The sequence below is a fragment of the Rissa tridactyla genome, chromosome 7 (genome assembly GCF_028500815.1).
Source record: "Rissa tridactyla isolate bRisTri1 chromosome 7, bRisTri1.patW.cur.20221130, whole genome shotgun sequence".
NCBI classification, from domain to species: domain Eukaryota; kingdom Metazoa; phylum Chordata; class Aves; order Charadriiformes; family Laridae; genus Rissa; species Rissa tridactyla.
Window position 1 is genome coordinate 38064710 of NC_071472.1, and position 13679 is coordinate 38078388.

A 13679-nucleotide genomic window follows, 5' to 3' on the forward strand; every position below is an offset into this window, starting at 1 on the left:
ATTATAACAAAAATAAAAGGTATGAAAATAACCAATTTATGTATATTGTTCAGTGATAATCCCTTATGTGGTTGGGAGCACTGTAGTTGATATTCCAAAGCCTGAAGAAAATGACTCACAAGTTGAACGTGCTTTTTATTCATAGGGGTAAGTTTATCAAGAATAAATGTGACTGCTTAAAGAAAGGGTAGGAAACACATGGGTAGGAAGAGCGCTGAAGAGTGTGTGGGTGGGAAGCTGTCAAACTGACAAAGATGGAGAGAGAAGAAACAGCTATTCATTAGTGACAAGGTGCTTAGTATTGATATCACTTATCAAAGAGAGACATTTACAAGAAAGCCTGGAAAGATGACAGTGTGTCTTTATAATCTAATAACCACAGAAAGTCATATAAGGTTAAGAACCCATAACCTAAGCAAATAAAACCAGAAAGTATTTATGTAAAAAGTCAGAAATATTCCTGACCAAGTTTTATTTTCCTAATTAGATTTATATAGTTCTGTTCTGAAAAGCAACTATGCAATAATACTGTTGTCTTTCATGTTTACTGTGTCATAGGTATAACACAGAAATCAGTTCACTTTCTAATTAAAAGAATGTATTTTTAACAACCAGCCCTGCAGATTATCCTTAGGAGTCTGAAAGTCATGTTGGAGTTTTGTATTATGCGACAGCCAGGGGAAAAAGTATTGTTTTCACTTGTATTCATGTAATAGGATTAGAGACATTATCCACCCCTTCAGGTTTTGTAATATTATATTGCTTACTAGTAAAGTGATGACACTGCTTTGCATTGATCATGTAAGGTCCACGCACTCAGGGCTGCAGCGTGACTAACTGCAGCCTAGTAGAGCTCTTGCAATGGAATTACTGCATGATAGTTCATAGCGGCTGTTCATGGGATAAACAGCCACGTCTTGAGTTGCAAAAGTTGCCATGTGAATGACAATAAAAGAGAATTGGCTGTGCTGTGTAAGAACAGTCCTGGCTGGTATCCTGTTTCTGACAGTTGCGGAAAGTAGGGAGACTGAAGGAGGAGAAGAAGGTAGAAACATAAAAGATCTGCACTAAATTTGTGCTCACTGTGAGCCATTTCATCACCATTGCTTTGCATTTACCAGAAATTACGGAGTGGAAAGATTGTTAAGACAGAGCAGTGGACGCTTGGTGCCTTCTGGTATGAGAACCTATGTAGCCGATGTAATGAAGTTATTAAATTAAGAATTCAAGGGGCAGGGGAGAAGGAGAGGGGAGAGGAAGTTTTGCTTTGCTTATTTTGTTTTCAGTATGTCAAGTAATCACTTTTGTGTGACAGTGAGCGCAGATGTAACCATTACTTAGTGTATTTCTAGCAAAACAAACTCAATTTTCTTGCTCTGGGGTAGTACAGTCCAATAATTCCATAGGTTTTCTAAATTTATTTGGATCAGATCCCTAAATTGGACGAGTAACAAATATCCAACAGGGCCTGATCCAATGTGAAAGATTAAACTAATTTTCTTTTTAAAATGACAAATGCAACATGCTATATGTACAAAGGAGAATCAATGCATTCATAAATATAAGGTGGAAAACTGTTGAAGCAGCTGTATAACAAGGTTGTATTTGCTGGAGAGCTGCAGAGCATTACAAAAATAATGCAAAGTTTTAGTAAAAAAAGGCAAGTAATTCTGTGATGTCTTAAAGAAAAAACCAGAGAATAATTATTCCACTCTATTTGGCACCAGTAATGGATCAGGTAGGTATTATGTTCAGCTCTGGGCAGCACACTGTAACAGTAATCCAGACCAATAGGAAAAGGTCCAAAGGAGAGTTGTGAGATGGTTAGAAAGCAAGGCCAATAAAAAGATTGGAAGAAGGGAGTTTATTTAGTGTAGAGATAATTAAGAGGAGACAAAAGCCTCTGAAAGAAAGACTGAATGATTTTAAATTATTCTGTCTGTGCACTGCAGGAGGTACAAAATGGTTTAATACGTAATAAATAATATTTAGGCTGTATATTACAAAAAAGGCCTGTCTTGTGAGAAGGCTAGTGAAGTCCTGGAACTCAGCTGCATCCGGTTGCTGGGAATCCTACTTTGCTGGAGTTTTTTAAGAACAATTTGGACATCTGTCAGAAAAGGTCTCAAGGTATTTATCCCATAGAAATATTCCAAAACTTGAATGAGAAACTCCATTAAAATTCCTTCCAGTTTTAACTTCCAATGTCTCTATTGAAGAATATTCACTGACGTTCCTGACAGACATCTTCCCTAAATGTCATATCCTGTCCTCTTCACACAGGACCTAAAATGTAGTAGGAGCAATTTGTTCCAATGTTCAAGAGCAGAGGAGGAGGCCTTATACTAAGAATTAGTTTTCTCAAGGTATATTCCACATGTAAAATGAGTACAGGCAGATTTGTATCCATGCAGATCTATGGGCCAAACATTGAAGCTTGCCTTCTCATCTGCTGCTCTCATCTGAGAAGGAAAGCTAATTTTATATCAGCTGTGTGAGTTAAGTGTTCCCAGGTGTAAAATAATGGTGAAGAATTCTTTCGCTGTTCCCAGACACAAATATGACTCAGTTCCCATGAATCCCTTGAGGCCTCTTTCTTCAGAATCACTTGGTTATTGTTCAAAGTTGGAGGCTTTGGCCCTTGGGCGTTTCACAGGGTACAGACTTTAGTCAAAGTATGATAACTCGCTAGAATTCCTAGGAAAATAAATGCCTGATTCCCAAAAATGTGACACAGATAGCCATTATGTGTTTGCAGCAGATGTCAGTACATCTGCCAGTGGTAACAGTGTCACTGTGACTGCAGAGGGAAGGCCTTAGGAGGTAAACAAAACAAAGATTTAGTTCTGTGGGTTTGATGGGAAGTAGGCTAGGAGTTGAGACCAGAAAGTTCCTAAGATAAACTCAACAAACCCATCATCTTTGTGTAGTTTTGCAACTGTGCTTGCACACTAGTTCTGTTTTGATAGCTTACAACATTGGCTTTGCATAATGTAGCAAGCCAAATGACTGACATAACCCCATGTCTGAAATTCCAGTAGTTAGGAAACCTAGTAAGTTTTCACAACCTCTTTTAAACTGAACTGGGTCACTGATGCAGGTCATGTAGGAGATCTCATTTCTTGTGTGCCAAGAAAATAACATGTTTTTAAACCAGCTGCCAGCCCTCACCCCAGCCACAGTTGAGTTGGATTGGTTTCTGTGGAGCTCTGAATGTTTCATTTTACCATTTCAGGAGTTATTCCAAAAGTTACTGAAAACTTTTATGTTTTGAAGGCATTTTTCCCTATTACTGAATAGGGGAATTCCCATCTTTCATTTTGCAAATGCAAGAGCCTCTGAACTTTTCAGAGTGGGCCTTTTTAAGTCCCTTCCAAAGGATTCCCAAGCCTGTTGGAGAACTTCAGACCTTTGAGGTCCAACTTGAAATCTCTTGTGACTTCTAAATCCTAATTCTTCATGGACTCAGTTTCCTTACCTGGGTCTTCCTGTCAAAAACAAAATTCAGAAATCTCTTTGGCAAGCTGAGCTCCATAGGAAGTTTACTGAATCTAACGCCTCTTAAAAATGTTTCTTTTAATTAATCTACATTTCCTGTTAGACAGTCTTCAATAATGTTTTCAAATCTATTTTCCTAACTTCAGAATCTGTAAATATAATTCCACTAATGAGGAGAGAGTCACAAACTATTTTAGAGACTGAATATTTAATGAAAATTTTAAAATTAGTTGTCTTAATCTGCATTTTAATACCAAATTGTCAATTTTTGGAAGATTTAATTGTGTGCTACAATTTCTGTGTTGATGGTAATAGCATAAAAAAGTGGTTAATTTTTCAAGGATTTAAATGCTATGAGTTAGAAGATTTTAGTGCTGAAAATTGTTTCTTTCCTGTAGGTTTAATAGTTATAAATGGCTCAAATGGAATAAAATTTGTAAAATTCCATTGACCTCAGTATTTATGAGGTTTTATCTCAGCTGTGCATTTTGTTTAACGATTACATAATAAGGCTAATTTTATATGTTAAAATTAGATATCCACAGAACTAGTAGGTAGAAGTTATAGCAATTTCCTTTTTACTATGTCATAAAATCTGATTTTTGTGGGTTCTTTTAATTAAAACCGGAAACTTAATCTAGTTAGTAGTAGGAAGCTGTGCAATTATCATGTAAACTCTTGTCCTCATCCTTTTTCCTCCTGTTTCCTGTGCCACTGCAAAGAGCACTGATAGATACTTTTGCATAAACTTGTTAAGAGACATCAATGTTCTGACTAGCTCTGGCGAATGAATGAAACATTTCAGGTCTGTTCTTCTGGCTGCTGTTTCAAGCACACAAGCTCTGTAAAGCTTTCAAAATCCTCTAGGGTAAAATAGTTCCTTGGGAGGGCAAAACAGGAAAAGATATTAAACCATGTATTGATAAGAAAACAGTATCACAAACTGAATTGTCAGTCAAAGTTTCCTTATAGAAACTGACAGTGTAAAACTTGGATAGTGTTCTTCACTTGATGAGAATTTTTACAAAACATTCCCTCGCCCAATAATGTATATTGAAAGACATAGAAATTTGAACAGATACAGTTTCTTCTCACCTTAACTTTCTAGTTATGTACTTCTTAGCTCTTGAAAGCTCTAATGCAAGAACAGTGAGACCAAGGAAAATAAGACATTATGATGACCTTTCAATTGTACTGGATGGGTTGAATCTGATAGGGAAACGGTGCCCTCTGCAGGGCTCGCTTGCTTAGTTCATCCCACCGTGTTTGCTATGTGATGCCTTTACGAGCTACGTCCAGGATTAGAAGTGTGTGGAAGAGCAGAGAAGGAATCCTCTTTCTGCCTTTTCTGTGCAGGGGTCGTCACTGTGGCTTTGTGACCTGATAGCGTTTTCTCGATGTATTTGTTGTTCAGAATTGTTCACTAGCTCCTGTGAAATAACTATGCCGCTACGCATAGCTACTTCAAGATTTACAACGAGGAGTTAAAGTTTAAAATATGAGCTGGTTTGGTTGAAAATTGAAACTACACATTTGGTTTGATTGAATGGAATTCACATTCCAATACAGATGATGATTTTCTTTTTACATCCATGTAAAAGGTGTGTTCAGAAGTTTACAGCCAGATGCTAGGCAGTGCGTCTCTAGTGGAAGACGCAAACAATCTCATTTTGAAGCTATGCTGTGCAGCGAAGCAAACTAACTTAACAGTTACTCTACTTCTTTATTACAGGGGCTGCTTTGCCACCACTGAAACTCGGACATTCAGTCTGTGCCATGAAAGCAGATGAAGGTCCATGCAAAGCAATCCACATGCGCTATTACTTCAATATTCAAAGCCGTGAGTGTGAAATATTTGAATATGGTGGGTGCCATGGCAATGAGAACAACTTTCTAACACTGGAAGAATGTCAGAAGAAGTGTTTGGTAACAGGTCAGTACCCATTCTCTTAACATCCTACCAGTTCTTCATTCGCATCTGTTAATTCTCATCCACAAACTGTACAAATTTTGGAAGCAGAGGTCCTCCTATTAATACACTAATGCAATGCCTCTAATTATGTTCCCAAGTTTTATGCTATGTTGTAGTCATCTGAATTATTTTACATTGCGCAAGCAAACATTCAGGATTTGGAAAGATAAGTGTGACTTTTTTTAGCGGACCTGTGGAATAGAGAGACCAATGCAAGAAAGCTTATTTTCTAGCTCAAGCCCTGTTTTGAATTAGTTCTTGAAGTGAAGTTGATTTTGAGGCTTGGCTAAGCTGGTGCGCAGCAAAGATGTTCGTTATTGCTTTCAGAGTCTCTAACCCAATTTTTGATCCCAGGTTTCTCCTTCACTGAGAAGCTGATACAAGCTGTCCGAACTCTTGGACGCCTGCTATGATTCAACATAATTAGAACTACAGTAATAAACAGTTCTCATTAAAAGTTGCAGTTAGAGCTGTTTGTCATAAGAGATGTGTTTTGTTGAAATCTCATCAATTAATCATTAAAAAGAGGAAAATGAGATCCAAAATATGATCTGCAGCAGAATACGCAGAAAGTGCCTCATGAATGCTGGTTTTGCTATTAAAAATGATCCTCATAATTAACTAAGGCTTTCAGCCTTGTGAAAGTAACCAATTCCTGTTCCTCATAGGAGTGTATGAAAGTTAGAAGATTCTTAAAATTGAAAGCTAATGCTAGTGGAGTTAGAAATTTGATAAGTTCCTAATTTTAGAGACTGAAGGAATTCAAGTCTTATTGACAGTTTCCTTTGTATACCTAATATGGATCTTGCTTTCATGGGAATTGGATGGAATTTGTCTGGCTGTGTAAACGGGAAGTGATAATGAGGGAGATGGTGGGGGGCGGGGGGGCAGGGATGGGCAGACACAATAGAAATTGAAAGAAAATTCCAGAATAAAGAGGTCCTCAAAGGTGCGTGATAACCTTCAGGCAGTATACCAACTATGTGGGCTTTTTTCCCAAGTGAATTCACATAGCGAATGTTCATTTATTTAGACTTTGAAGTAAGATAGAAGGATTCATTCTTAATAGAAGGTACTTTTCAGTCACTTATGCCCTGCCCAACAGCAAAATGTGTTGTTGTTACTGAGCTCAAGACAGTGATGCTGGGTAATCCTGCAGTCAAGAACAGTCTACAGGTTATTCTGAGTATGGGCAACACAATTGGATGAAAATTGTTAATCTCCTGCCTATTGGAGATGTGCCCTGGTAGCATCCTACCGTTACGCAGATCTTGGTAGGTGTCACTTTGTTTGTCCTATTTTCATAAAATACTACTTTTCAGCTATCCGTATTGGTAGCTGATGTTTCCTCGCCAGATGTGTTTGTGTAATAGAACAGTTTGTTTGACTACAAAGCAATGGACCAGCAACACGTGTTGTTATCCAGCATAGGCTTTGCTAATTTCTCAAGTCTGTAATTCAGTTCTTTGACTCAGACTTTTGTCCCTCTGTAACCAGTCCAGACACAGCAAGGGAAAGAATAAGTGAGTATATGTTTCTTAGGCGTTTCTAGTATGACAATTTTCAATGATATTTATGATTTACAGAGTAAAGCGGGGATCCTTTCTTAGCGACACAAAGTGAGTGAGAATGTTGTGGCTGAGTGGAACAAGGCCTCAATGGGACTGTAGGTATAAATAATAGCAAAATTTCATCTAATGTGTTGAACGTGAGCACAAAGTTTTGCTGTGGGAAAGTAACAGAAGAATAGCTAACAGAGAAAATCTCGTCCTTCCTAACAGGTATCCCTGGTCTTGATCCCTTTGATCTTTACAGTGAGGAGACTGCATTGCATTTTATTTACTCACTAGATACTAAGTCAAGGCATTATTTACCATTCATACCTATTTTCTAATCTGCTGGTGACACCATGTGTTTCTGTTATTGTACCTGGCACTACAGACAATCCACTCAAAAGAAAAGAAAAATAAACACAAATACAAACCTTAAATTTTAGTATGAAAGGACATTTCAGTTATTTTTCTCATCAGTTATGTTTTGCTTTCAAACAATTGCATGCTTATAAAACTATCAGGATGGAAAAAACACTAGGAAACTTCACTAACAACTTGTCAGAATGAAAACGATCAGATCACTCCATCCTTGAAGTGAACAACAGGGTTTTTCCTATGCATTTTACTCTAAGGATTAATTTGCAACTTATCTTTTGATGGCTTCTGGCAAGATCCACTAATGAGCCTCAAAGGCTGGATGTGGTCTAGGGAAGAAGTGTCAAGAATCAGTCACGGTCTTGCTCTGTTTTCAGGAGTCACATATGGGTAAATGTAGTGCTAATGATATTAAAATAAGATATATCTTGAAATTACATTCTTTGGAGGAAAAATTATATGGAAACCATAATTCCTTAGTTACTAAAAAATATAATCTAGTATTTTAAGTCAAAAAAGAAGTGACACAGAGAAAAGCATCTTCCTGAATATACACATCTTGCCCTAAATGCAAGCACACATGAAGTTGATGAAACTCTGCCCTATTTGGATCTGAATTGGGTCTTAAACCAACTCTTACTGAACTGGCTGAGAAGGGAAAGAACCCTTACATCAACAATTCTGTTTCTTTTCATGTTGAAGGAAGCCTGCATGGATGAATAAGGAACTCCTGGACAAGCTCAAAAGTAAAAAGGAGGCCTACAGAGGGTGGAAGCAAGGATGAGCTGACTGGGTGGAATACAGAGAAACTGTCCAAGTGGCCAGGAACCATATTAGGCAAGCTAAAGCCCAGACAGAATTAAATCTGGCTAGGGACATCAAGGATAACAAGAAAAACTTCTATAAGTCCATCAGGGATAAAGGCAGGACTAGGGAAGATGTGGGCCCTCTCTGGAAGGAAACAGGAGACCTGGTCACCCAGGATATGGAGAAGGCTGAGGTACTGAATGACTTTTTTTGCTTTGGTCTTCACCGGCAAGGGCTCTAACCACACCACCCAAGTTGCAGAAGGCAAAGGCAGGGTCTATGAGAATGAAGAACCACCCACTATAGCAGAAGATCAGGCTTGAGACCATCTGAGGAAACCTGAAGGTGCATAAGTCCATGGGACCTGATGAAATCCATCCGCAGGTCCTGAGGGAAATGGCAGATGAAGTTGCTAAGCCGCATTCCATTATATTTGAAAAGTCGTGGCAGTCTGGTGAAGTTCCCGCTGACTGGAAAAGGGGGAACATAGCTCCCGTTTTCAAAAAGGGAAAAAAGGAAGACCCGGGGAATTACAGACCAGTCAGTCTCACCTCTGAGCCAGGCAAGACTATGGAGCAGATCCTCCTGGAATCCCTGCTAAGGCACGTGGAAAATAAGGAAATCACAGCCAACATGGCTTCACCAAAGGCAAATCGTGCCTGACAAATTTGGTGGCCTTCTATGATGTTGCCACAGCATTGATAGATAAGGGGAGAGCAACCAATGTCATCTACCCGGACTTATGCAAAACGTTTGACACTGTCCTGCATGACATCCTGGTCTCTAAATTGGAAAGACATGGATTTGATGGATGGACCACTCGCTGGATAAGGAACTGGCTAGATGGCCGCACTCAAAGGGTTGCAGTCAATGTCTCAATGTCCACGTGGAAACCAGTGATGAGTGGCGTTCCTCAGGGGCCAATACTGGGACCAGTGCTGTTCAACATCTTTGGCAGCAACAAGGACAGTGGGATTGAGTGCATTCTCAGCAAGTTTGCTGATGACACCAAGCTGTGTGGTGTGGTCGACATGCTGGAGGGAAGGGATGTCATCCAGAGGGACCTGGACAGGCTTGAGAGGTGGGCCTGTGTGAACCTCATGAAGTTCAACCAGGCCAAGTGCAAGGTCCTGCACTTGGGTCGTGGCAACCCCAGGCACAAATACAGGCTGGCAGAGAATGGCTTGAGAGCAGACCTCAGGAGAAGGACTCGGGGGTGCTGGTGGACGAGAATCTCAACATGAGCAGGCAATGTGCACTTGCAGCCCAGAAAGCCAACCTCATCCTGGGCTGCATCAAAAGAAGTATGGCCAGCAGGTTGAGGGAGGTGATTCTGCCCCTCTACTCTGCTCTCATGAGACCCCACATGGAGTACTGTGTCCAGCTCTGGAGTCCTCAGCACAAGAAGGACATGGACCTGTTGGAACAGGTCCAGCGAAGGGCCATGAAGATGATCAGAGGGCTGGGGCACCTCTGCTATGAGGACAGGCTGAGAGGGTTGGGGTTGTTCAGCCTGGAGAAGAGAAGGCTTCGGGGAGACCTTATTGCAGCCTTCCAGTACCTAAAGGGGGCCTACAGGAAAGATGGGGAGGGACTCTCTATTAGGGAGTGTAATGATAGGACAAGGGGTAATGGTTTTAAACTGAAAGAGGGGAGATTTAGCTTAGATAGGAAGAAGAAATTCTTTACTCTATGGGTGGTGAGGCACTGGAACAGGTTGCCCAGGGAAGCTGCGGATGCCCCATCCCTGGAAGTGTTCCAGGCCAGGCTGGATGGGGCTTTGAGCAACCTGGTCAAGTGGGAGGTGTCCCTGCCCATGGCAGGGGGTTTGGAACTAGGTGCTCTTTAATGTGGCTTCTAACCTGAACCATTCTATGATTCTATGAAGTCTCAGATACTACTAGAAGAGCAGATTACTGTTTTGGTGCTCATGTACCTGTATTTGTTTCTTTAGAAATCAGTTAGGATAAAAGCTGTTTACAATATTGTTCTTTCTCCAGACTATACTATTTGTTTCACGGCTTCTTCATACCTGAGTTGAATTCTATCTTACTTTTTTATCTATTTTTTTTAAGTAACATGTTTAGATCTTCATAAGAAACTACAGGATAGGAGCAGATGGCAGCTTTTGGCAGAAAATCAAACAAGGCAGAAAACCATTACAGAGGAGTGGAAGGTCAGGGCTGTACTTAACCAGTGTACAAAACTAATATGAAAATTACATCTTGCTCCTTTTCTACCTCCCATATTTTGTTCTTGCATTGTCTACAAATTGTCCTATCAAAAGTCCTAGCTGTTCATCCGGCTCGGGAGCTGAACCCTACAATATTTAAAGGGAGCAAACGGCTTTGAGCTGGTTATAGCACAGCTTATAATTAGTAACACATTTCAGATTTCTTGTATCAAGGCCTCTATGTCTGGATCATTTTCTCCAACCAGAATATGCCAATTTTAGTGCTTGTTAGGAGAGAAGGTAGGGATGTAGTGCTTGAGGCTAAAAAGGCAGGAGATGGTCTTGCTTCCAACTTGGGCTGAAGGTTGCCACTCACCAAACTGGGTGTAAAAGACTTACATTTAGCATTTGCTAATCATCACCCTTGTAAAGGTTTATGGCTAAAGAAGCTGATGTCCTTCCTGTACTTAACCCAGCCTGGGCACTGTATTAATTAATATTAATTAATTAATTACTTTAATTAAGTGAGTAATATTAATTAAATATTACTTATTCTGTATGGTTATCTAGATGATGTATCCCTATCAGAATTGAATGATGATATTTTCATGAGCATTCAAGACAAATTTTAAGGGGTTAAAAAATATTCAAGTTGTGGCATTAATATTTTGCATAGTAATTGTATCTGACGAATGCCCATTCTAGACTTAAAATTCCTCCTTTGTCATATGGCTTTCATGAGTCATGAGTTTGTATCATGGATTTAACCAAATTTTTTTTTTTCCTGTGGACAATCAGCTTAAAAGTTTCTTTCCGTATTTATTAAATTTTCAGCACAGAAATTAACGAAACTTGCAGCTGAACTCCAGACTTAATACATGCATAGAAGTTTAAAAAATGAATGCTGGCAATGTCATTCTAAGAGAACAACCTTCCTTAAAAGGCATTTTCTTCACTTCTACAGTGTTTTGTTTAGAAAATTGTGATTAATCTGTTTCTAGTTACTGCTCCACAGAGTTCAACGAATACAATCTTTCAATATAAAAAATGGGAAGTTATTTTTCTTGATTAGCGTTCAGCGTCAGAAAGACCTGGGATCTAGGATGTGCAGATAGCTCTTCTTTTTCTGTCACAAGACTGGCTTTTGGTACTTCACATCTGGTATCTGGTTTTGGGTTTCAGCTGGACCCACATCATTTTTGCCATGCTTAGAGGAGGGTTGTTTGCAGGACTACAACTACCACCATCTCATCCAAAACATGAGTGATCCAAGAACCTGTGAGTGTTGAATCTGCTATGAGGAACCACAGCAATATACACTCATTATTTCTGTGTTCTCTGAATGAATAACAGCAGATAAAATGGTTTGGTGGCACACACAGTGTGCTGTCGACCATCAGTCATAAAACAAAGTGAACTAATAAATTAACCCAGTTTTGCCAACATAATTCATTAAAAAAAAAAAAAATCAGTATGTTCTGTTTGTTAAATCTGTCTCTGTGCAGTCTTGCAGTACATGGTTATATTCATCTTACTTAATGTTTCCAGTATTTATTACTGCAGGAAGATCACTATTCAGTACCTGTAGAAATCAGACTGAAAAGACAGCATGATTGACAGAAAAATTCTTAAAAATAAAGAAAAATCTAAGAGATGCTCAGGCAATTATCCCTGTGAAGAACATGGAGGTCACGACTGTTAAAAATAAGCTAAAAGGAAGTTATGTGATATATATACAAATTCAAAAGAAATAATGTAAATAGTCAAAGCATTTGATTTTCCAATATTAAGCAGAAACACAAGAATAAATGAGCCAACATGAGTGAATTGCCAGGCTCCTTAAATCAGAGCAACTTTTTAAAATTTTTGAATGAATAAGCCATCGAAGACAGAAATGAGTAATTCCCAGAACTGACTAAAGTCAGTATAAGAAAGTTCAGAGAGCCCAACTGTAGGTTGGCCACTCCAAGACTCTCTAAGACAGTGTTCAGATTCAAGATGCTTAGTTCTGACTGAAGTCCCCTAGAAATCAGCTGGGGTTATTTTTGTTGGTTGCTTGTGGCCAATACTCACCACTTCAGGGAACAAAAAAATACATTTAAGAGGAGTTTGCCTATATGCCTCATTGTTTACTGGATATGAATAGAATCACAAATGTCATCACTAGCACAAAGGTCCTAATTTTCAAGGCAGTGAATATATGTCTAAGGCTACTTAAGCTTCTGACGTGTGAAAATACCTACTGATAAAAGGTTCTGGACATGACAGCAATTCTGATGTCTGTTATTTACACAGCAGATCTACTTAGAAATACAGTTTGTTTACAAAGAAGACATTAACTCAGCTGTGGATTTGCCTTTTTGACTGAAACCAGAAGCAAAAAGACACTGTTGACATGGTAGTAAGATTAAAATATTCTAGGCCTGTATAAATTTACAAGAAATTCTTCCTGTTCTGTGCCAGAAGAGTAGAGATCATATGCTAAAGTATGTGTGCTGATTTTGGCCTGAAGGGGACAGCTGAGTGAAATTAGTGAAATGGCCTGATGTGAGTCTCCGTGGTTGAGGTCATGGATTTGAATGCTCAAGGCACAGCCTCCTACTAGTAGGAAGCACTGGAAAGACGTTCAAACAAATGGTATGTCACTCTAAAGTGCGTGTCATGTCTTTTAAACAATATTTTTTTAAGGATGCCAGCTGCATTGTCCCAGAGGTGGAAGGAAAATGTATCATGACGGGATTTCTACCTGGTAGATTTACTTCAAAGATATAACACATGTTTCCAGAAGAAAAACTGTAGTAAGATTATGGCACACAAGGGCAGTACAGCTAATGCTAAAAGCTTATTAGTCATCAGCAGCACTTCTTAAAATAGGAGCCACAAAAGGTGTATCACTAGATGAAGGATGATGAGAAACACTGGCTCTGGAATATGAGTGGAGAATAAACTGCTAATTTTCCTTTCCACTTTGGACTGTGAAGAGATTTTTATAAATAGTAGTGGTGGGGGACCTTATTAAGAATTACAATTTACAGAAAAGGTGAGGATACAGATGGCTCAAGTATCTTCTGTTACTGCTTCCATAACAAGGAAGGGCACAGCAGGAACTCTGCTTTCCAGCAGGAATGGTTTTCAGTGTGAGGTTTTGCTGGTAGGTACCTCCAAGCTGAGAGAGGGCATAGCATCCCTGTAGCCCCCACCCTCGCCAGCTGGGCAGAGCAGCTGTATCTCAGACACAAAATCAGAGAGAGGCCGTAGTGACATCCTTTACATGTATGACTCAGAGGCCTTCTGGGAAACA

The 13679-nt window shown here is 39.3% G+C and overlaps 1 protein-coding gene across 3 annotated transcripts in view; it reads left to right on the forward strand.

Moving 5' to 3' along the window:
- Positions 1-13679, forward strand: part of TFPI (tissue factor pathway inhibitor) — a 41774-nt gene that overhangs the window by 13841 nt on the left and 14254 nt on the right. For all 3 annotated transcript variants that reach the window (XR_008467728.1, XM_054209068.1, XM_054209067.1), the window contains exon 3: positions 5231-5431. Coding sequence is in view for 2 of the 3 variants with exons in the window: in XM_054209068.1 (XP_054065043.1) it covers positions 5231-5431 (201 nt within the window). In the remaining variant the exon portion in view is untranslated. The remainder of the gene's footprint in view (positions 1-5230; positions 5432-13679) is intronic.